The sequence below is a fragment of the Schistocerca americana genome, chromosome 9, assembly GCF_021461395.2.
Source record: "Schistocerca americana isolate TAMUIC-IGC-003095 chromosome 9, iqSchAmer2.1, whole genome shotgun sequence".
Classification (NCBI taxonomy): Eukaryota; Metazoa; Arthropoda; class Insecta; order Orthoptera; family Acrididae; genus Schistocerca; species Schistocerca americana.
Window position 1 is genome coordinate 89,397,079 of NC_060127.1, and position 25,162 is coordinate 89,422,240.

The 25,162-nt window shown below is 45.7% G+C and overlaps 1 protein-coding gene across 1 annotated transcript in view; it reads right to left on the reverse strand.

The window, feature by feature from the left end:
- LOC124550691 (dopamine D2-like receptor) overlaps positions 1-25,162 on the reverse strand; it is a 198,990-nt gene that overhangs the window by 8,894 nt on the left and 164,934 nt on the right. The window contains exons 6-7 of the mRNA XM_047125415.1: positions 23,144-23,384; positions 13,247-13,610 (exon numbers count right to left, since the gene is read on the reverse strand). Of these exons, the coding sequence (XP_046981371.1) occupies positions 13,247-13,610; positions 23,144-23,384 (605 nt within the window). The remainder of the gene's footprint in view (positions 1-13,246; positions 13,611-23,143; positions 23,385-25,162) is intronic.

Genomic DNA, 25,162 nt, shown 5'->3' on the forward strand with positions numbered 1-25,162 from the left:
TCCAGATCTCTCACCACTTGAAAACGTCTGGTCAATGGTGGCCGAGAAACTGGCTCTCCACAATACGCCAGTCACTACTCTCGATGAACTGTGGTATCGTGGTGAAGCTGGGTGGGCAGCTGTACCTCTACACGCTATCCAAGCTCTGACCCAATATCCGGGCGTATCAAGGCCGTTATTACGGCGCGAGGTGGTTGTTCTGGGTACTGATTTCTCAGGATTTATGCACCCAGATTGCGTGAAATGTAATCACATGTCAGTTCTAGTACAATAAATTTGTCCAATGAATACCCGTTTATCATCTGCATTTCTTCTTGGTGTAGCGATTCCAATGGCCAGTAGTGTAGATGGATGCTGTCTAACTTTTTTAGGCAAGCAGATGGAAACAAAACGTCGTAACTGTGGTTCCGATGTCAGCTGATAATGCGTATAGTGATACATTATGCGCTAGCCAGGGTACGGTGTGTAGTGTGGGCAGTGTCTGCTAGGGAGCAAAGAATTAACAGCATAGCATTAGCCTTTTTAGGTTACTAAATAACTTCTTTTCGAGGCAGTATTGGACACTAGGGATACATCGAATGAGGATGTGCTGTTTTGAAAAGACATACCTTATACTCGGTAGACCACAGGCTGCTGTCTTTATCCTCCATTTCTGATTTAGGTCTTCCGAGATCTGTCTATATTACCTCAAGCAGATGTCCAAATAATTCATGCTGTAAGGCTCCCGCCAGCTACCAATGCCATATCGGTACATGTAGTCCACCAGCATAACATGGATTCCAGGAGACAAACAACACGTTCCCAGAATGAGATTTTTCATTCTGCAGCGGAGTGTGCGCTGATATGAAACTTCCTGGCAGATTAAAACTGTGTGCCCGACCGAGACTCGAACTCGGGACCTTTGCCTTTCGCGGGCAAGTGCTCTACCATCTGAGCTACCGAAGCACGTCTCACGCCCGGTACTCACAGCTTTACTTCTGCCAGTATCTCGTCTCCTACATTCCAAACTTTACAGAAGCTCTCCTGCGAACCTTGCAGAACTAGCACTCCTGAAAGAAAGGATATAGCGGAGACATGGCTTAGCCACAGCCTGGGGGATGTTTCCAGAATGGAGAGCTTCTGTAAAGTTTGGAAGGTAGAAGACGAGATACTGGCAGAAGTAAAGCTGTGAGTACCGGGCGTGAGTCGTGCTTCGGTAGCTCAGATGGTAGAGCACTTGCCCGCGAAAGGCAAAGGTCCCGAGTTCGAGTCTCGGTCGGGCACACAGTTTTAATCTGCCAGGAAGTTTCATATTAGCGCACAGTCCGCTGCAGAGCGAAAATCTCATTCTGGAAACATCCCCCAGGTTGTGGCTAAGCCATGTCTCCGCTATATCCTTTCTTTCAGGAGTGCTAGTTCTGCAAGTTTCGCAGGAGAGCTTCTGTAAAGTTTGGAAGGTAGGAGACGAGATACTGGCAGAAGTAAAGACGTGAGTACCGGGCGTGAGTCGTGCTTCGGTAGCTGTGATGGTAGAGCACTTGCCCGCGAAAGGCAAAGGTCCCGACTTTGAATCTCGGTCCGGCACACAGTTTTAATCTGCCAGGGTGTTTCAAAGTGTGTCTTCATTACAGAAGATCACATATTTTCGCTGGTGTAATAAGTAGTTGGTACAAGTACGTGGAGGCCTCTTGAAGTCACACTCAACGTACCCACGAACGGGACTTAAGCAACCAGGATGACCGAGCCAGTATTTTTAGAGTTCTAATAGCCGTGAAGGCTGGTAAGGCGAATAAGCAGACGGCGACGCACTGGGAAAGACAATAGAAAGGAACATTTGCCAAGCCTCACACTGTCGCCTAATTCACCCAAAATACACTCCTGGAAATTGAAATAAGAACACCGTGAATTCATTGTCCCAGGAAGGGGAAACTTTTTAGCACATTCCTGGGGTCAGATACATCACATGATCACACTGACAGAACCACAGGCACATAGACACAGGCAACAGAGCATGCACAATGTCGGCACTAGTACAGTGTATATCCACCTTTCGCAGCAATGCAGGCTGCTATTCTTCCATGGAGACGATCGTAGAGATGCTGGATGTAGTCCTGTGGAACGGCTTGCCATGCCATTTCCACCTGGCGCCTCAGTTGGACCAGCGTTCGTGCTGAACGTGCAGACCGCGTGAGACGACGCTTCATCCAGTCCCAAACATGCTCCATGGGGGACAGATCCGGAGATCTTGCTGGCCAGGGTAGTTGACTTACACCTTCTAGAGCACGTTGGGTGGCACGGGATACATGCGGACGTGCATTGTCCTGTTGGAGCAGCAAGTTCCCTTGCCGGTCTAGGAATGGTAGAACGATGGGTTCGATGACGGTTTGGATGTACCGTGCACTATTCAGTGTCCCCTCGACGATCACCAGTGGTGTACGGCCAGTGTAGGAGATCGCTCCCCACATCATGATGCCGGGTGTTGGCCCTGTGTGCCTCGGTCGTATGCAGTCCTGATTGTGGCGCTCACCTGCACGGCGCCAAACACGCATACGACCATCATTGGCACCAAGGCAGAAGCGACTCTCATCGCTGAAGACGACACGTCTCCATTCGTCCCTCCATTCACGCCTGTCGCGACACCACTGGAGGCGGGCTGCACGATGTTGGGGCGTGAGCGGAAGACGGCCTAACGGTGTGCGGGACCGTAGCCCAGCTTCATGGAAACGGTTGCGAATGGTCCTCGCCGATACCCCAGGAGCAACAGTGTCCCTAATTTGCTGGGAAGTGGCGGTGCGGTCCCCTACGGCACTGCGTAGGATCCTACGGTCTTGGCGTGCATCCGTGCGTCGCTGCGGTCCGGTCCCAGGTCGACGGGCACGTGCACCTTCCGCCGACCACTGGCGACAACATCGATGTACTGTGGAGACCTCACGCCCCACGTTTTGAGCAATTCGGCGGTACGTCCACCCGGCCTCCCGCATGCCCACTATACGCCCTCGCTCAAATTCCGTCAACTGCACATACGGTTCACGTCCACGCTGTCGCGGCATGCTACCAGTGTTAAAGACTGCGATGGAGCTCCGTATCCCACGGCAAACTGGCTGACACTGACGGCGGCGGTGCACAAATGCTGCGCAGCTAGCGCCATTCGACGGCCAACACCGCGGTTCCTGGTGTGTCCGCTGTGCCGTGCGTGTGATCATTGCTTGTACAGCCCTCTCGCAGTGTCCGGATCAAGTATGGTGGGTCTGACACACCGGTGTCAATGTGTTCTTTTTTCCATTTCCAGGAGTGTATGTAAGGTCTCCTACCATAGTTCTAATACGACATGCTTCCCTCTTAACCAAGGCGTTGCAAGCACTGACTTCCACTCGAAGACGCGCCCCCAAGCGCAGAGAAATCGCACGGCCAAAATGACAATGGGCCTTGCCTAAAGAGTCCTACCTGTTCGCCTCCTTCTGCCGTCCTACTCACCCCATTCCTAGACCGGCAAGGGAACTTGCTGTTCCAACAGGACGATGCACGTCCGCATGTATCCCGTGCCACCCAACGTGCTCTAGAAGGTGTAAGTCAACTACCCTGGCCAGCAAGATCTCCAGATCTGTCACCCATTGAGCATGTTTGGGACTGGATGAAGCGTCGTCTCACGCGGTCTGCACGTCCAGCACGAATTCTGGTCCAACTGAGGCGCCAGGTGGAAATGGCATGGCAAGCCGTTCCACAGGACTACATCCAGCATCTCTACGATCGTCTCCATGGGAGAACAGCAGCCTGCATTGCTGCGAAAGGTGGATATACACTGTACTAGTGCCGACATTGTGCATGCTCTGTTGCCTGTGTCTATGTGCCTGTGGTTCTGTCAGTGTGATCATGTGATGTATCTGACCCCAGGAATGTGTCAATAAAGTTTCCCCTTCCTGGGACAATGAATTCACGGTGTTCTTATTTCAATTTCCAGGAGTGTATATTGACAATGCGGTCACAAACCCAGAAAAATGTGAATGAATATAATTGAAGTTCGTTTACCAACCGTGTGCATCCTTTCAAATCTTGTTGATTTTCCGCCCGCGTGGGGCCCCCTGCTACCGTTACGCCACTGGGCGTTGTTTTGAAATCGAACTGCGATTGGCGGGCGAACCTTCTTATCTCCTTGTTGAAATTTTGGTGTGTGTTTGTTCATGCATTTTTTTTTGCTTTTAATACTGGAGGGGTTATTCTTTTGCCCCTTTGTTGATACCCGAGTGTGTAATTATGCTCGTAGCCTTATTCTGTTCAGTTCCATGAGCGAGGGGTTAAAGACCATTTATAATTTGATTATTTGTTGAACGTAAACACCCTTCTTCTTGCGAGGTAACGCTAGCAGTTACTAGCACCACGCACAGAGTTATATCGATTGTCCGGGAGGTGTCTATATCTGATTTACGCTGAGCACCTACCTGGGTGCAACCGGTTGGATTCTTAGGTCGAAGTTGAGCGCTGTCTCTTGATCAACAGTATTTGCCTGGCCAAAAGAACTGCTTGAAGCAACATTGTAACTATCTTCGTCTTTCTAAAATTGTGTATTTTTTGAAATGTGTGTGTGTGTGTGTGTGTGTGTGTGTGTGTGTGTCCTTTTGGGGAACTGAATGAAAATTTAAAGGTCATTCTTTTAGTAAGTTTTTATTTCCTTGGTAAGCAGTATTGTGGAACATTCTGTGATACCACGCAATTGTAAACTGGTACACAGGCTGTCATAAAATTGCTTGTGACACAAATACTTCTTGTTGTAACTGTCGTTTCAAAGCGTAGATACTATTTTGTTCACAGTCAACCGTGTTTATGGTCAGTACCAGACATATTACTTCCAGATGTGTCATTTTGTTATAAACTGCAGAGACAGTTATTGAGAATTCAGATTCGGTCGATATCACCGTTTTGTTCAATCGTCTGAAGATTAACAGTATTAGTGGATTTTATGTGAATACTTTTATGTCTGTTAAAATACAATATTTCTTGGTTTATATTTACTTGGGTGCTTTGCCTTGCTTATTGAGCCCTCTTACGCTTACAGCATGTCAAACTACATCTGTAAGTATTTAAATTTGAACAATCTTATTTTTGATAATGACAGAAGGTGAAGAACTGAATTAAAATTTATGCTATGGCCGGGACTTGAACCCACGTCTCCTACTTACGAGGCCGATGCACTAATAGTTACATCAACATAAGACAGCTGCATAGACTATCCTTGCCCATTGCCTTCCCTAACACGAACTTCACTTCACGCCTTCACCTCATTTTGCTCTACACTGGTGTAGTTGTTAGCACATCCACATAGTAAGCAGGAGACCCTGGTTCAACTCCGGTCCATGGTACAAATTTTAATTCGTTTCCTCAGCTTCTGTCATTATCGAAAATAAAGTTGAGACTCATATGTCTCAAGGAAATTGTCATTCCATCAGATAAATCTTATTCTTGATGTTCTTAAATTGTAACATCATGGTATATCCTTATAAAAGCGATTCAAAGATGAATACGACTGCTACCACAATTAAAATCCAAAAAGCGGCCTTTCACTAAATCATCTGTTATCACATTACATACATTCTCACCAGTCCACTAGTGGAAAGCCAATAAACAGCAGTTATGCTCTAACATCTCTGTATTCACAAATCGGTGAACGTTAAATGCAGCAAAATAGTACGGACTAATCGTTTCTTACACCATATCAAGTTCTAAAGAAAGATGCTCGTCCATATCCACTTTGATAATGGGTGTTCCACACAACTGTTCTTCCTCTTGCTTTTTATCTATGAGCCACTCTGGACTGCATAGGAAACGTTTCTCCTCCCTCTTCGCCCACATTTCATCATTTCCCATTGTTTCTCTCTTCTTTCTTCTGTCAAAGTGGGTCCAGACTTCTTTTAGAATTTTTCATGGAAACCTTAGAAATGTTTCAGTTTCTTTCTTGCAATCGTTTCTCAGTATCTTGTGGAGTAGTTTTTAATTCTTCTCTGTCTCTTCCAACTTCTTTACATCATAATTTATCCACTTCTCATTTACCGTAATCAGTGAATATTTTTGTCCGTCTCATGGTAATAACACGTAGGATGTGGCCACAGAAAACTGTTCTTCTTTTCCTGTTTATGCCCGCAATTTTTTCTGTACGTCTACAAAATCTATTACTATGATGTCATCTGTATCGTGTTTGCTCTTTAACTGGCCCCAAACTGTAAACTGTACCGTAGTATTTTTTTCTTTGCTTTCAAATGCTTCCATCCTCGCCTTTTTGTTTAAAAGTAAACGCTCTGCTACATAAAGCGCTTCAGGGAGAATTAGAGTATAGCACTATCTACGTTTAGCATCAAGGGCATTGATTTCTTTCATATACAGTACGTCCTTACTGACGTAGCACACTGTTTTTATCTGATTAACTTTTCTTTTAATGGTTTATTTCTCCGACATGCCTTGTTCAGTTAGTTTTCCTAAGTACTTGAATCTTTAGTGGTTTCAGTTTTTCCATACTTAGTTTTCATTATCTTAAGGGTTGCCCTAACGTTTCATAAATTTGATTTCCTCACAGTAGATATGTAAGGTGGCTTCCTCAGCTTAATCTTTTTGCAACTTTACGAGTCTCTAAATGTTTCCATTGAATTGTCAAAAAATAGTTAGGTCGTCCGACACCGCTAGACAGTCTACTTTTAGGTTATCCCTTTTGTGACCTAGTCTAACACACTGACTGACTTGCCTTTCTCCTACTGACATTCCCTCATGATTTTATCCAAAGCAGGTAAAAAGCATCCGCCCCCTACCTAATTCAAGCTTGAATCTCAAAACTAGTTGAGGTCTTACCACTAAATCTCACTTTAGAGTGGTGGTTTGTTATTGTATAGCTTCGTGCTTTTATTATATAAGTCCATTTCGTTGAGAAATGCAAACAGAGATTTCCTGTCGATTGACACATGCGCTTTTCTGATGTCAACACTAGTAATTACGAAATCCTTAGAGCTTCTTTTCAGCTACATTACTATTGCCTTTAAGTTGAGAAATTGCTCTGAATATGATCTTTTTTTTTTTTTTTTCTAAAACCACGTTGCTGTTCGTGAATTGTTACTGTGGCTCAGTTAATAATGCTTCTGACAAGATTTTGTAGGTACTCAGAGGAGGGAAAATGTCTCTGTAGTAGTTTATCACTTCCTTTGTGGAGTGGATGGATCAAAATTCGTCTTCCGGTCTTCAGGAATCTCTGCTGTTAACAAAATACGATTCACAACATGGCTAGTTTGTCCAGAAACTTATTATTGGATTACTTCCAAAGTTCTCCAATTACGGAATTCTTGAGTTTCTTTGAGGGATTATATAATATCATAGATTTACCCTTTTGATTCGGGTTGCAAGTTCCAGTGCTGAGTATGTTCTTGTATGAAGTTACATTTCGATTTACTATATTCTCAAATGTTCATCTTCAAATACTTTGAGTACTTTTTGAAAGAAGGTTCATTTAATGAATGCTTGAGCCGGAACTGCAATTGTGAATTTACTGTGGGCTGTGTCGAATCGGATGGGCCCAGACCTGTAGGGGAGGGGCGGGGGGAGGAGGGGGAGGAATGGCAATCGAGGGATGGAAAGCTAGCGCACTGTAGTCTGTACATTTCTTGCGCAGCTTAATGTGCATTAATTCCCTCCAACGCAAGAATAACCCACAGTCGAAGCACAAGAATGAAGAGCGAGTTTTGACACTGTGCAGAGATGCTGTATTACGCATCTTTGGCATCTTCATTATTTTGATAGGCCTAATCTGCTTGGAGCGTCTCCATTGTCTCGATATAATAATCTACAGGTCTTGGGCCCTAGAGACGATTGTGTTTCCTATATGCTAGCAACACAAAACCCGCTATTTGAAGTCAGGTACCATGACATCGGGTACCCGTGTTCTAGACGCAGTGTGTTTAACTAGTGATCAAAACTTTCTGGGTCCCGGGTTTGAACCTCGCCACTGTTTAAATTTTGAATAAAAATCATCAGCAATATCGGCCTAAGACTTTCGCCACGAGAAAACACTCCCATTCAGCCAACGATTTAGTCAAAGAGGCTGGAAGAGAGGACAAAGGTTCAGGGCGCTGTCTTACGCTTGGCATGGGAAACAGCCTCCAAACAAAGGAAAAATTAGCAGTCACCTACATGCTTGAGAATGCAGGAGGCAACATAAAAGCACATCATTAGAAAAAAAACATAATGTGTATCCACAGGGCACATGCCATGAATCTGAAAAAGTATCATGATAATCTTTCCATTGGCAAAAGATTCCACATTAGCTTGCCTTCGAATTTCCAGGAAGGACTACCAAGAATGAAGAAACTATGAACGATCCAAAAAATAAAAAATGTAACTGTAAGCGTAGGCTTCCGCGGCCGTTGTGTTCTTCAATAAAATTCTTCAGGGTATCAGACCGCATCGTCATAATTTAAAATGCGCCAAAGTTTCGGCCAGCGTTGCAGCTAGCCTTCATCAGGGCCTTACGTTAACTGCTAAATGAACACACTTGGTTCCTTAAATAGCTGCACGAGAAAACCGTGTCGTTACTTGATTGGCTGTAAAAGGAGGAGGAGGAGGGGTGAAAGGTATGCTTTATTGGTGTTTCCTTTATTACCTGTCATTGGCTGAAATAGCTGTTTTCTATTGGTCTTTATATTAATCCACCCCATTGGAAGAGACGGGCGAATAGCGAACAGGTGATGTCTGTGACGTCACACTGTTTCCATGCTGTCCAGAAGCCGGCTGCGGCGTGCCATTGCTTTGTGTGCTCGCGACCACTTCTGCGGCTCTTCGCGTGTCTGCATGGGCCGCCGCGGCTCTGCCGCCGCTCCGTAGCCCTGCTATTGCAGGCAGCCAAGACCTCGGAAGCTTGTACCCGTCCTCTCTATTCTTGTTGGCGGGTCTTTTGGCTATTTCTATCGCCTCTCTAATCTTTCTTTTGAAAGTGAGAGGCTGTTTCGCCAGGACGCGGGCTTCTTGAAAAAATATTGGTTTCCCGCACTCGTCTCGGTGTTCCGCCACTGCTGACTTAGTGTGTTGTTTCAGGCGGATATATCTTTCATGTTCCGAGAGCCTTGTGCTAATCGGACGTCCCGTCTCACCTATGTAGACTAATCCAGACGCACAACCATTTTCATACACGCCAGCTGTGTGTAGTTTGTCAACTGCATCCTTGGCAGAACCGAGCATGTCTGATATTTTGTTTCTGCTTCGGAAAATTGGTTTGATGTCGGCTTTTCGTAGAATTTTGCCAATACGTTCGGTGACCCCTTGTACATATGGTAACACAGCAATGCTCTGTGCCTCCTTCTCCTCTTCCCTATTAGTCTTCTCCCTTGTCGACATGGTGCTGTCTATCATCTGCTTCCCATAGCCATTAGTTCCGAAGATGGACCTGAGGCGTTCAAGTTCTGCCTTCAAATGTTCTTCGTCGCTTATCCCGTACGCTCTCTTCGTTAGCGTGTGCAGGGCGGACTTCTTCTGCGTGGGGTGATGGTGGGAGGAGGCGTGAAGGTACCTGTCCACAAAGTGTACAGGAAACCAACCAATACTGACAGTTCAGTTGAAGGGGAATGAAGATCCTTAAAAAGGTCAATCATAGAAGGTGGAAAGGAAAACACAGGTACAAGGAAGGTAACTGTGAAGAAACCATGCCTAACAGAAAAAATGCTTTAGTTGATCGTTGGGAAAAGCAAGTACAAAATGTACCGACAAATTCTGGAACACAGAGAAACAAGCTACTTAGGAATGAAATAAACAGGACATGCAGGAAGCGAAGGCGAAATGGCATCATAAAAATGTAAAGAAATAAAGAGATTGATCGTCGGGAGAATTTATGCAAAATATGGAATTCTCTCACCATTCAGCGACATTCAAAGTAAGGATTGTAAAATTAAGTTTGCAGTGCGAAATGCACTATTAAATGCTACAGAGACAGTGGATAGGTGGAAAGAGTCCATTGAGCGGCTGTATGAAGAGAAGGATTTATATGATGACTTGACAGAAGTAGAAACACGAGTTGCCAGAGCTTCGCATGACTGAAGATCAAATAAGTTGAAGGGAGAGGTTTCATTCCACCAGAACTTCTAAATTCAGTGGGTGAACGCGGAAATAAAACGAATACTCAAATTGGAGTGTAGAATCTATGAGACTGGTGATGTGCTACCAGACATCCGAAAAAATATCATCCACACAATTCCGAAGATAGCAAGAGCTCACAAGCAGCATTGAAATCACTCTTAAATCACCACATAATGTCCATTTGTGGTCTGAATAGCAGAGTTTTCTTAAAACCAGTTCAAGGTTTTCGTAACATTATTTTAAGTGAACCAAGTGTCCAACTGGTACAGAAGCATACTTATTGCCATTGTGTAGAAGTACTGGTTTAAGGCTTCTTTTTGAAGATTCAATAAAAAGTCTCCACTCATCAGGAGCATATTCTATTTTGAAACGTGCCATAAGTGCAGGAACATCACCGCAAAACACCAGGTCACCTTCTTGAGAGAAGAGAGATACAGGCTCCTTTTCCCTCGATCGGTACCAACAAATGGATGTGCCCGGAGCCGACATATGTTTATCTTTCAGCCTAGATCCGAAAACCTCTGCCGATTCATTAGAAATGCCTAGGTCTCTAACTAAATCGTTCAGTTCAAATTGTGAGAATGGAATGGGATCGGTTGTCCCAGGATCGTAGCAATCTGTCTTCTTCACTGTCATCTTGCTAAGCCAGTGGCTCGTGATCATCTACGTCATCCAAACAACCTGGAGGAGAAGGTATTGGTACTTCAGGTCCATGAGAAACAAGGCGAATGGCTGATTGAATGTTAGGGTAAGAAATATCCTTTTTGTTTTTCAAACTGAAACCTCGTATGTTAAAAGAACAAAAATAGCAGTCATCACAATGATTTTTGGGCTTCCTCCAAACCATTGGAATTCCAAAACGTAAGGACTGCTTTTCACGTTGAAACCATTGCCTCAGTTCTTCAACACACACTGAACAAACTTTGTGTGGGGCCCAAGGCTTGCCTTGATCTCCTAACTTTATACCAAAATAGGCAAATATACTTTTTCAGCAAAATCAGAAATGTTTCTTTGTTGCTTTTTAACGGTATAGTTACCAGAAATGTAGCAGAAGCAATGTGGCTAGTTTATACATCCTCTGGTAGCCATTTTCGATTGTCCATAAAGCAACTTCACAACGCAAGAAAACAGTCACTACTTTAAAGCGCTAGTAACAACAACACGTGAACAGCACTGAGTGAAGAGGTACTGTGAGCTGAAGGACAATAGCAGAAGCTCACTGCTTGGTGATGGCGGGGGAAGGGGCAGCGCGACAGACAGGCACTGACGTGAAAGTACTGCTGGTTTCTCCTAATTGCTCTTTATTTTACGTATATTTACACTACTGGCCATTAAAATTGCTGCACAACACGAACTTTTACGCCTCGCTCTGCCCGTCAATATCGCCATTGGACTGTTGATGACTGGTAACATGTTGCCTGGTCGAACGAGTCCCGTTTCAAATTACACTACATGCCATTAAAATTGCTACACCACGAAGATAACGTGCTACAGACGCGAAATTTAACCGACAAGAAGAAGACGCTGTGATATGCAAATGATTAGCTTTTTAGAGCATTCACACAAGGCTGGCGCCGGTGGCGACACCTACAACATGCCGACATGAAAAGAGTTTTCAACCGATTTCTCATACTCAAACAGCAGTTGACCGGCGTTGCCTGGTGAAACGTCGTTGTGATGCCTCGTTTAAGAAAGAGAAATGCGTTCCATCACGTTACCGACTTTGATAAAGGTCGGATTGTAGCCTATCGCGAGTCGTAGTATCTTATCACGACATTGCTGCTCGCGTTGGTCGAGATCCAATGACTGTTAGCAGAATATGGAATCGCTGGGTTCAGGAAGATAATACGGAACGCCGTGCTGGATCTCAACGGCCTCGTATCACTAGCAGTCGAGATGACAGGCATCTTATCCGCATGGCTGTAACGGATCGTGCAGCCACGTCTCGATCCCTGAGTCAACAGATGGGGACGTTCGCAAGACAACAACCATCTGCACGAACAGTTCGACGACGTTTGCAGCAGCGTGGAATGTCAGCTCGGAGACCATGGCTGCGGTTACCGTAGACGCTGCATCACAGACAGGAGCGCCTGCGATGGTGTACTCAACGACGAACCTGGGTGCACGAACGGCAAAACGTGATTTTTTTCGGATGAATCCATGTTCTGTTTACAGCATTATGATGGTCGCATCCGTGTTTGGCGAGAGCGCGGTGAACGCACACTGGAAGCGTGTATTCGTCATCGCCATAGTGGCGTATCACCCGGCGTGATGGTATGGGGTGCCATTGGTTACACGTCTCGGTCACCTCCTGTTCGCATTGACGGCACTTTGAACAGTGGACGATACATTTCAGATGTGTTACGACCCATGGCTCTACTCTTCATTCGATGCCAGCAAAACCCTACATTTCAGCAGGATAATGCACGATCGCATGTTGCTGGTCCAGTATGGACCTTTCTGGATACAGAAAATGTTCGACTGCTGCCCTGGCCAGCACATTCTCCAGATCTTTCACCAATTGAAAAGTCTGGTCAATGGTGACCGAGCAACTGGCTCGTCACAATACGCCAGTCACTACTGTTGATGAAGTGTGGTATCGTGTTGATGCTGCATGGGCAGCTGTACCTGTACACGCCATCCAAGCTCTGTTAGACTCAATGCCCAGGCGTATGAAGGCCGTTATTACTGCCGGAGGTGATTGTTCTGGGTACTGATTTCTCAGGATGTATTCACGCAAAATGCGTGAAAATGTAATCACATGTCAGTTCTAGCATAATATATTTGTCCAATGAATACCTGTTTATCATCTGCATTTCTTCTTGGTGTAGCAATTTTAATGGCCCGTAGTGTAGTACGAAAACGGCTAAATAACAGTTTACGGAGATCCTAAAAACCAAAATTCAAACTCAATAGAGTGTTGACATATCGAAAAAAGCTAAAACTAGACAAGCAGTTTGTGAAATAACTGTACCTGATGGAATTTTTTCACTATTTTTCCTGAAATCAGCGTTGAACACACTTTAAAAAATCAATAAATCTGAAACAACATTTGTGTCGCAGACCTATGTTATCAGTGTACTATCACTGCTTACAGAGGTATAGTTAGTAATCTTGACACGGACTACTCCGTGTGGATGTTTGTGATCACGAGGTGCGAATGCTGTCTCACCGAGAACGATGGCGAGCGTCTTGGTGGCCTTGCGTTCCTTCCTGGCCGAGGACTTGTCGCGCTTCTTGCGGCTGGCGCGGTTCACCTTGTAGATGGTGAACCTGGCGGCCGCCTGGCCCGGCTTCTCGCGCTTGCTGCCCCCCGTCGAGGGCAGCAGGGAGTCCACCGTCGCCTGGCGCGTCACCGGGGGCGGCGCCGCGGCCGTGGGGGCGGCGGAAGGCGGCGGGCTCTGCGTCGCGGACCCGGTCGCCGCCCCCGGAGACCCCTCGTCGCGTGATGTCGCCCCCACTGGCGAGGAAACGGCGCCTGCAGGAGCCACTGTGGGGCCCGTCGTGGACGAAGAAGACGAGTCGTTTCGCCGCACCTGAAGACAAGGGCACACCAAAGTCAGTCCACACATACCAGCTGTAATCCCCAATCTGTCACAGCCCTAAATCACTCATAATACCATCAGTATTCATCACTCATCAATTATAACCACCAACCAATCATTTCAGTGATCAGCCATAATCCCAACCAATCACAGCCCAGGCGGCCGTTGTGGCCGAGCGGTTGTAGGTGCTTCAATCTGGAACCGCGCTACTGCTACGGCCGCAGGTTCCAATCCTGCCTCGGGCATGGATGTGTGTGATGTCCTTAGGTTAGTTAGGTTAAAGTAGTTCTAAGTTCTAGGGGACTGATGACCTCAGATGTTAAGTCCCATAGTGCTCAGAGCAATGTTTTCAATCACAGTCCCTATTTTACTTGAATTCAATTATTATCCACTGTTATCGTCCCATATCAATCATAATTCCAAATCACATTGACTAATCAGTTCACCTATAAATCACATTAACCTGTGTGTCATAACATCCACTCAGTCATCCCCAGCCAATCACAATCCTCAGCCAATCACAATCTCCATTCTATCACAATCCTCAATCAATTATAAATCAAAATTTAATTGTAATCTCCTTTAAGTCATCAATGACAACGGGCTTGCTTCAGTGGATATCTGTAACTTTTTCTTTAGGAGTGGTCGGTTTCCTGACCGATTAAAGTACTCGGTAGTGAAGCCACTTTATAAAAAGGGAGACAGGGATAATGTTGACAATTATAGACCTATTTCTATGCAATCGGTGTTTGCTAAAGTTATCGAGAGGGTTGTATATACAAGGTTACTGCAGCATTTAAATTCACATAATTTGCTGTCAAATGTACAGTTTGGTTTTAGAAATGGCTTAACAACTGAAAATGCTATAGTCTCTTTTCTCTGTGAGGTTTTGGACGGATTAAATAAAAGGTTGCGAACGTTAGGTGTTTTCTTTGATTTAACGAAGGCTTTTGACTGTGTTGACCACAAAGTATTACTGCAGAAGTTGGAACATTATGGAGTAAGGGGAGTAGCTTACAATTGGTTCGCCTCCTACTTTAAGAACAGAAAGCAGAAGGTAATCCTCCGCAATATTGAGAGTGGTAATGATGTTCAGTCTCAATGGGGCACTGTTAAATGGGGCGTTCCCCAAGGGTCGGTGTTCGGGCCACTGCTGTTCCTTATTTATGTAAATGATATGCCTTCTAGTATTACAGGTGATTCAAAAATATTTCTGTTTGCTGATGACACCACGTTGGTAGTGAAGGATCTTGTGTGTAATATTGAAACATTATCAAATAATGTAGTTCATGATATAAGTTCGTGGCTTGTGGAAAATAATTTGATGCTAAATCACAGTAAGACTCAGTTTTTACAGTTTCTAACCCACAATTCAGCAAGAACTGACATTTTAATCAGACAGAATGGGCATGTTATAAGCGAGACGGAACAGTTCAAGTTCCTAGGCGTACAGATAGAGAGTAAGCTGTTGTGGAAAGCCCATGTTCAGGATCTTGTTCAGAAACTAAATGCCGCTTTATTTACCATTAGAACAGTATCTGAAATAAGTGACATTTCAACACGAAAAGTAGTATACTTCGCATATTTTCATACGCTTATGTCATATGGTATTATTTTTGGGGTAATTCTTCTGATTCAAAAAGGGTATTTTTGGCTCAAAAACGGGCTGTTCGAGCTATGTATGGTGTAAGTTCGAAAACCTCTTGTCGACCCCTATTCAATAGTCTGGGAATTTTGACATTGCCCTCACAGTATGTATTTTCTTTAATGTCGTTTGTTGTTAGCAATATTAGCTTATTCCCAAGAGTTAGCAGCTTTCACTCAGTTAATACTAGGCAGAAATCAAATCTGCATGTGGAATGCACTTCCTTGACTCTTGTGCAGAAAGGAGTGCAGTATTCTGCTGCATCCATTTTCAATAAGCTACCACAAGAACTCAAAAATCTTAGCAGTAGCACAAACACTTTTAAGTCTAAACTGAAGAGTTTCCTCATGGCTCACTCCTTCTATTCTGTCGAGGAGCTCCTGGAAGAGATAAAAAATTAAGCAAATTCCAGTGTTACATTCTTGATTTTCTTTATTTAAACTAACGACTTGTCGCCTGAATATGTTTCTTATATTTCATTTTATCTGTTTCTACAATCGTGTTATAATTTCATGTATTGACTCGTTCCATGACCATGGAGACTTCTCCTAAATGTGGTCCCACGGAACAATAAATAAATAAAAAAAAATATAAAAAAAATACACCGGTTCCCGTGAGATCGCTGAAGTTAAGCGCTGTCGGGCGTGGCCGGCACTTCGATGGGTGACCATTTGGGCCGCCATGCGCTGTTGCCATTTTCCTGGGTGCACTCAGCCTTGTGATGCCAACTGAGGAGCTACTCGACCAAATAGTAGCGGGTTCGGTCAAGAATACCATCATAACGACCGGGAGAGCGGTGGGCTGACCCCACGCCCCTCCGATCTGCATCCTCCACTGAGGATGACAGGGCGGTCGGATGGTCCCGGGAGGCCACTCGTGGCCTGAAGACGGAGTGCTTTAAGTCACCAATAAATAATAAACCTCTTTCAGTGACTATGATCCCAAATTAACTACATCCACAAATTTACAAGACAAACCTGTTGTTCGAACAAAAGTTCTTCCAACATCTGCCCTGGCATTACGTTTCGTCACAGTTAAATATTCTGGAGCAGTCTAGCGAATGTTTCATACTGCTTTGAACGAGACTAGACACCTTGAAACAGTCTGTCTACGACCGACTCCTGTCAGTAAACTGTACCAAATTATGAGTATAGCACCATCAAGTATTTTCTGGAAAGCAGCTGGAGAAGTGGAGAATATGAAACAGGAAGCTGATAGCAAACAGCCCATGTTCATGTTTGGACACGAGTCACAACATACGAGACTCAGATCAAGAAAGAGCTTCATGCATGGAATTATTACAGCAGCTCATTCATCTCCTGCAAGTAGACGAGCGGCACTTCGGCTAGATTCTCTGCCTGACGCACACCGAGCGAATGTCAGAGAGGAACCAGTCGCAGGATCACGCCTGCCTTACGGGGCATGGTAGACGCTGAAGAGACTGAGAACTGGGGTGTTACCACAGTGCAAAGTAAACCTCAGGAAATTGGGCTTCAGCAGTCGTGACGAAATTTGCCAGCGTGCTGACTGGCAAGACCAACACCTGCTGGTCTGCAGGAGCTTGCCAGATAACCAGACTACTTCTGACCCTGATGCAGCTAAGAGAACATTAGTAAAACCCACAGAATACTAGCTTTCCGCAGAGTATGAAGAGTATTATCTAGCTGTTTGTTTGCTCTTACGTTTTATTTTGTCTTCCTGTCTGTGTTACATAAATACGTGTCTGCACCTCAATCCTCGTCCTTTTATTATTAGAACTTCCTGTCTTTACTTCATTGAACACCTCTGAAATGGATACTTAGCATGTAATTAATGTCTGTACGTTATTGCAGCTCTACCAATATGGTAAGAATTTCATGATAGATAAATAACTACAATTTCCAATCAAATCTCTAATGAATCACAATCCTCATCATCACTCACTTGCAAGCTACAGTCAGTCTGAGTCAATAAATACACTCCTGGAAATTGAAATAAGAACACCGTGAATTCATTGTCCCAGGAAGGGGAAACTTTATTGACACATTCCTGGGGTCAGATACATCACATGATCATACTGACAGAACCACAGGCACATAGACACACGCAACAGAGCATGCACAATGTCGGCACTAGTACAGTGTATATCCACCTTTCGCAGCAATGCAGGCTGCTATTCTCCCATGGAGACGATCGTAGAGATGCTGGATGTAGTCCTGTGGAACGGCTTGCCATGCCATTTCCACCTGGCGCCTCAGTTGGACCAGCGTTCGTGCTGGACGTGCAGACCGCGTGAGACGACGCTTCATCCAGTCCCAAACATGCTCAATGGGGGACAGATCCGGAGATCTTGCTAGCCAGGGTAGTTGACTTACACCTTCTAGAGCACGTTGGGTGGCACGGGATACATGCGGACGTGCATTGTCCTGTTGGAACAGCAAGTTCCCTTGCCAGTCTAGGAATGGTAGAACGATGGGTTTGATGACGGTTTGGATGTACCGTGCACTATTCAGTGTCCCCTCGACGATCACCAGTGGTGTACGGCCAGTGTGGGAGATCGCTCCCCACACCATGATGCCGGGTGTTGGCCCTGTGTGCCTCGGTCGTACGCAGTCCTGACTGTGGCGCTCACCTGCACGGCGCCAAACACGCATACGACCATCATTGGCACCAAGGCAGAAGCGACTCTCATCGCTGAAGACGACACGTCTCCATTCGTCCCTCCATTCACGCCTGTCGCGACACCACTGGAGGCGGGCTGCACGATGTTGGGGCGTGAGCGGAAGACGGCCTAACGGTGCGCGGGACCGTAGCCCAGCTTCATGGAGACGGTTGCGAATGATCCTCGCCGATACCCCAGGAGCAACAGTGTCCCTAATTTGCTGGGAAGTGGCGGTGCGGTCCCCTACGGCACTGCGTAGGATCCTACGGTCTTGGCGTGCATCCGTGCGTCGCTGCGGTCCGGTCCCAGGTCGATGGGCACGTGCACCTTCCGCCGACCACTGGCGACAACATCGATGTACTGTGGAGACCTCACGCCCCACGTGTTAAGCAATTCGGCGGTACGTCCACCCGGCCTCCCGCATGCCCACTATACGCCCTCGCTCAAAGTCCGTCAACTGCACATACGGTTCACGTCCACGCTGTCGCGGCATGCTACCAGTGTTAAAGACTGCGATGGAGCTCCGTATGCCACGGCAAACTGGCTGACACTGACAGCGGCGGTGCACAAATGCTGCGCAGCTAGCGCCATTCGACGGCCAACACCGCGGTTCCTGGTGTGTCCGCTGTGCCGTGCGTGTGATCATTGCTTGTGCAGCCCTCTCGCAGTGTCCGGAGAAAGTATGGTGGGTCTGACACACCGGTGTCAATGTGTTCTTTTTTCCATTTCCAGGAGTGTATTTAATCAATCAGTAACAATCAGTCAGTCAACAATCAGCACCACCACAACCACCACCACACGCAACACAGGTATCCCTAATTCTGAACAATCCGCCACCTTAAAATAAGTAAATCTGTTGTTAGAGCTTATTAAGATCAGTGAAATTTCTGGCGAGATTAAAACAGTGTGCTGGAACCTTTGCCTTTCTTCGACAAGTGCTTTACCGATTGAAATATCCACACAATTCTAGGTATGCCCTCACAGCTTTGCATGCGCCAGTACCTCATCTCCGTCCTCGCAAACTTCAAATATGTTCTTCTGCATATTCTGCAGGACTTGTACTCCTGTCAGAAAGGATACTGTGGAGACACGACATATCCGCAAATTATGGAATTGTTTTCATAATGAACTTTTACTCTGAAGTTGCGTGTGCGCTAATCTGTAACCAAAATAGCACACAAAAATAGCGCTCTGATGCAAAGTGAAAGCATTGTCTATGGAGTGTTTGTACAATGAAGGAATATAGTGACACACATGCTTGAAGTCTGTCAATAATAGTTCATGTGCATCTGTACTCTAGTCTTTTCCTGTTGGTAGGCGTGTGTGATTAACATTAATCCTCACAAGCTGAAAATCCTTGGCCACAAGACTGTAAGAAAATTTAGAAATGCTTCTAAAGCCATACCTGGAATGCTATGGTTTCTGTCACTTTCGCATCAATTAAAGGGGTGGTTTCTAAACTATGTTTCCTTTACAACCAGCAATCCCTGACCACTCTCCCTGGGACTGTACTGTTAGAACGATTATACCAGTCAAGCACATCTACTTTATGTTTAATTTATTGTTTGCACTTTACATCAGCTCGACAGTGCCATAAACAAAACAGTCCACAGCAGCGCTTCTCCGTTCCCTCGAGGGTAGGACTCTTCAGAGTCACTCTATACACGCTCGTAGTCAGATTTGTGGGTGGGCCGTAGTCTGGTAGCTGCAAAAGTTAGGGTTTGTCTTGTAGTTTCGAGTTACGTCATATTTCGTAACAATATGAGAAACGCACTAGTAAATGAGGAGAGACCGCGACAAGATGATTCTGATGTGTTTTGGGCACATGATGGCAAGGTTTTTGGCACCAGTTCAAATGGCTCTGAGCACTATGGGACTTAACTTCTGAGGTCATCAGTCCCCTATAACTTGGAACTACTTAAACCTAACTAACCTAAGGACATCACACACACCCATGCCCGAGGCAGGATTAGAACCTGCGACCGTAGCGGTCGTGCGGTTCCAGACTGTAGCGCCTAGAACCACTCGGCCACCCCGGCCGGCGACTTTTGGCACCAGTACTAAAATTAAGTGTGGTGAATGTAGATGAAAGTGTTAGAACTATCAAACTTCAAATGCAGTTCAGAAAGTTCTTATTACGCACAAATACATACAACGCACACAGAGAGAGAGACACACACACACACACACACACACACACACACACACACACACACACAGAAGACACAAACACACACACACTCAGACACACGCACACACAGGCACACACACACAGACAGACACACACACACACACACACACACACAGGCATACACACAGACGCGCACACACACACACACACACACACACACACACACACACACACACACACACACACACAAATACGATATACATGTTTCAGCTCTAAAACTTGTAATAGAAGGAGGTAAGTGGAAAAAGTTAAAGCATTTGAGCAGTAGCTAACTGATGAGGCATCCACTTTGAAAGACACTAAAATCTCCAGTCTAAAAGCCTAAGTTGGAATCTGCACACTATACAAAATTCATAGAACCTTACCACAGTATCATCAGCAGGTAATATAATGGGCAGATCCCAGCCCAAATTTGCTTCTGCCCTCTCTTCAGAATAAGAAGCATTCAGCTGGAACGAGGGTTATGTTGATTACTCTCTCTAGCGTGTGAGGTCAAGTGTTAGGGAACAGTGCCCATTTCGAAGAGGGTCAGAATCACTTCATTCCTCCACAGTGCCCGGTATGAGGCCGTGTAATTGGCTTCAACGAGCACTGCTTACTGTCTGTGCCACTCTTCCTCCCACAGCTGCATGACTCTCAGCATCACAAGCGAAAACACTGTCGGAGTAGAAATGGCTCACTGACGGCCGCCACACTCGCTGGTAATGGTCATACGAGGTAGTACAGAATTGTGATACATCACTGAAGACAACGCTGAAGACATTGCGACACCATTCATCAATAGTTCATGCCTCCTGGATGCGGCAGCCGTTTGTGTTGTGATTTTAATAGTAGACTATGCATGGGAGAGCCCACATCCTTGCCGCAGCGGTAACACCGGTTCCCGTCAGACTGGGCTAGCACTTGGATGGGTGACCATCCAGTCTGCCGAGCGCTGTTGGCAAGCGGGGTGCACTCAGCCCTTGTGAGGCAAACTGAGGAGCTACTTGATTGAGAAGTAGCGGCTCCGGTCTCGCAAACTGACTTACGGCCGGAAACAGCGATCGTGTTATACCCAACTCGCTTTATTTGTTCATGAGACCCAGGAAATATTAGATACAGGCTCCCAGGTAGATGCCATTTTCCTTGACTTCCGGAAGGCGTTCGATACAGTTCCGCACTGTCGCCTGATAAACAAAGTAAGAGCCTACGGAATATCAGACCAATTGTGTGGCTGGATTGAAGAGTTGTTAGCAAACAGAACACAGCTTGTTGTTCTCAATGGAGAGACGTATATAGACGTTAAAGTAGCCTCTGGCGTACCACAGGGGAGTGTTATGGGACCATTGCCTTTCACAACATATATAAATGACCTAGTAGATAGTACTGGAAGTTCCATGCGGCTTTTCACGGATGATGGTGAAGTATACACGGAAGTTGCAGCATTAGAAAATTGCAACGAAATGCAGGAAGATTGGCAGCGGATAGGCACTTGGTGCAGGGAGTGGCAACTGACCCTAAACATAGACAAATGTAATGTATTGCTAATACATAGAAAGAAGGATCCTTTATTGTATGATTATATGATAGCGGAACAAACACTGGTAGCAGTTACTTCTGTAAAATATCTGGGAGTATGCGTACGGAGCGATTTGAAGTGGAATGATCATGTAAAATTAATTGTTGGTAAGGCAGGTGCCAGGTTGAGATTCATTGGGAGAGTCCTTAGAAAACGTAGTCCATCGACAAAGGAGATGGCTTACAAAACACTCGTTCGACCTATACTTGAATAGTGCTCATCAGTGTGGGATCCGTACTAGATCGGGTTGACAGAGGAGATAGAGAAGATCCAAAGAAGAGCGGTGCGTTTCGTCACAGGGTTATTTGGTAAGCGTGATAGCGTTACGGAGATGTTTAACAAACTCAAGTGGCAGGCTCTGCAAGAGAGGCGCTCTGCATCGCGGTGTAGCTTGCTGTCCAGGTTTCGAGAGGGTGCGTTTCTGGATGAGGTATCGAATATATTGCTTCCTCCTACTTATACCTCCCGAGTAGATCACGAATGTAAAATTAGAGAGATTCGAGCGCACACGGAGGCTTTCCGGCAGTCGTTCTTCCCGCGAACCATGCGCGACTAGAACAGTAAAGGGAGGTAACGACAGTGGCACGTAAAGAGCCCTCCGCCACACGGGTGGCTTGCGGAGTATAAATGTAAATGTAGATGTAGATGTAGATGTAGAGCACATGCCCCTTCATATCCGCGTCCAGTGACGCCTGTGGTCTGAGGATGACACGGCGGCCGGTCAGTACCACTGGGCCTGGCAAGGCCTGTTCCGACGGAGTTTATGCATGGGAGTGTAATTTCCAGCCCACCCGCTGCTAGGGACAACCAACGGTGCAGGCTGATGCAGAATGTTGAAGGGAGCCCACTGCTTGATCTCCGATGGCAGGGGCAAAAGGGGATGAGCTACAATCTGCTTCGTGCACAATACGGTGATCCTCAAGTGTGGTGGTCAGGCGTGGTAGACTAGAATCTTGATGACGAGAATGCCTGCCCTCAGGTTGCTATACAGTCCAGCATCGACAGTCACATCTGATATCTCAAATATGGATATCACACGATTCAGTTAGGTCGCCAAATGGAGACCGAGAATAAGGCTCATTTAAGACTCTGTCAGGTGCACGGCATCACCCAACATTCTACGCTGTTCACGTCCCTCGTATATCCTACAAAGCATCGTGACGAGAGTAGGAACACTAACGCATTCTGTCACAAAGAACTGAAACTGTAACAACATAATAATGATGTGCACATACGTGTAGTATTGACATCCAACCGTGTGTTCTGGGTACTTCCCTTTTTTTTTTTTTTTTTTTTTTTTTGACAGGCAGCATATTAGAAAGCCGAATAGAGGACAGCCTCTCATTGATCTAATAGTCTGTCAGTAATCCAATGTCTGACTCAGTGATTAAAAAAATAAAAATGAAGAGACCAAATTGATTTTCTCACAGACTGTGAGTGGGCTGTGACCACAAGCTGGTTTAGTTGACTAGAGAAGTGGGGGACTCACCTTGGGTCTTGGACTCGACTCATGGACGTGAGAGGAGGCGGCGCCAGACGTGGTCGTGGTCGTGGTGGTGGTCGCCTCGTCGAGGGTGGAGGCGGCGTAGCCAGAGTCGTTGTTGCCGTTCGCTTCCGGCACGACCACCGCCGCCGCATCCGCCGCTTCCGCCCCAACGCCTCCGCCCCCGGGGCGCCCCACGTTGTTGCTGCCGCCTCCCGCGGCAGTGTTGCTCAGCACTCCCGCCGCCCTGAACCGAAGACAAGTGATTCCATTCCTTCATTCGTCCCCTATCCATTTTAGAGAATCTTTGATACGGCAGCAAGGTGAAAAGCTGTTGGCCTCTTCTGGCTAGGGTTTTAGAGGATTTCCATTGGTGTTAAGTAACTATGTGCACCTAAAATCAGTCCAGATAAAATACAGAGTACACATAATATTCTTCCCTGATCCCGAAAATTTATTTCTAAGGGACAATGATAGATACGGCGTGAAGTTTGTTACGGGGGGGGGGGGGGGGGGGTACCTTAACTCATGAAGCTTATACAGATACGAGGTGCGGCTAGAAAAAAACCGGACTGATGCTGGAAAAAATATTTATTTACAATTATTTACAATGTCATGTTATCTCCTTCAATGTACTCTCCTCCTCGGTCTCTACACCGCTCCATACGAATTTTCCACTGTTCATAGCAATGCTGCAGATCATTTTCGGTAAGTCCATACATTACTTCCGTCGCTTTTTCTTTTACTGCTTCAACAGTCTCAAATCTAGTTCCTTTCAAAGCGGACTTGACTTTAGGGAAAAGAAAAAAGTCACAGGGGGCCAAATCAGGTGAGTAGGGTGGATGATCTAAGATGGGAATGTTGTGTTTTGCCAAAAACGTCTTCACTGACAACGCACTGTGAGCTGGGGCATTGTCTTGGTGAAGGATCCATGACTTTTTTCTCCACAAATTGTTCCGTTTTCTCCGTAATCGCTCACGTAGGGTAGCCAGGACGCTAATGTAGTAATGCTGATTCACTGTTTGTCCCTCTGGTACCCAATCAATGTGCACAATCCCTTTGATGTCACAAAAAAAATCATCATTGCCTTGAATTTCGATTTTGACATTCGTGCTTTTTTTTTGTCGTGGAGAACCAGGAGTTTTCCAATGCATCGATTGGCGTTTAGTTTCGGGATCGTAAGTAAAAAACTACGATTCATCGCAAGTAATAACATTTTGTAAGAAGGTGGGATCACTTTCAATGTTTTCCAGGATGTCAGAACAAATAATTCTTCGGCGTTCCTTCTGTTCAATTGTGAGACACTTTGGAACCGTTTTTGAACACACTTTGTTCATGTTGAAACTTTCATGAAGAATCTGCCTAACACTTTCCTTGTCAACACCTGTTAACTCAGACACTGCTCTGATTGTTAAACGGCGATCTTGTCGAACAAGTTTACCGATTTTTTCAATGTTTGCATCAGTTTTTGCTGACAATGGTCTGCCAGTGCGAGTGTCATCACTGGTGTCTTCGCGGCCATCTTTAAATCGTTTAAACCACTCAAACACTTGTGTTCGCGATAAACAATCATCGCCGTACACTTGTTGTAACATTACAAACGTTTCACTTGCAGATTTTCCTAGTTTGAAACAAAATTTGATGTTAACACGCTGTTCTTTCTGTACACTCAACATTTTTCGACGCACAGACAAAACATCAACTACTTAAAAAAGACGCCACGGGCAGACTGAGTGCAGGAGGCTGATGAAACTCGAGCAGTAGGCGGAGCGAGAGTCACGTGACAGGCCACGCGACTTTCGGCCTTATTGCATTCGTTTTATTGTTTCACCAGTACTAGTCCGGTTTTTTTCTAGCCACACCTCGTACACTCTAAAAGGCGTTCTGACAGTACCTGGTTTCTTTCGATGTGAGGTGCATCAAAGGATGGTCTGAAAATTTTTAAGACACTGGGGGTTCTTGTGACAGGGCAACAAGCAGTATCCTGTATCCTTCTAATGACGACGCTGCTCGTATCTTGTGCAC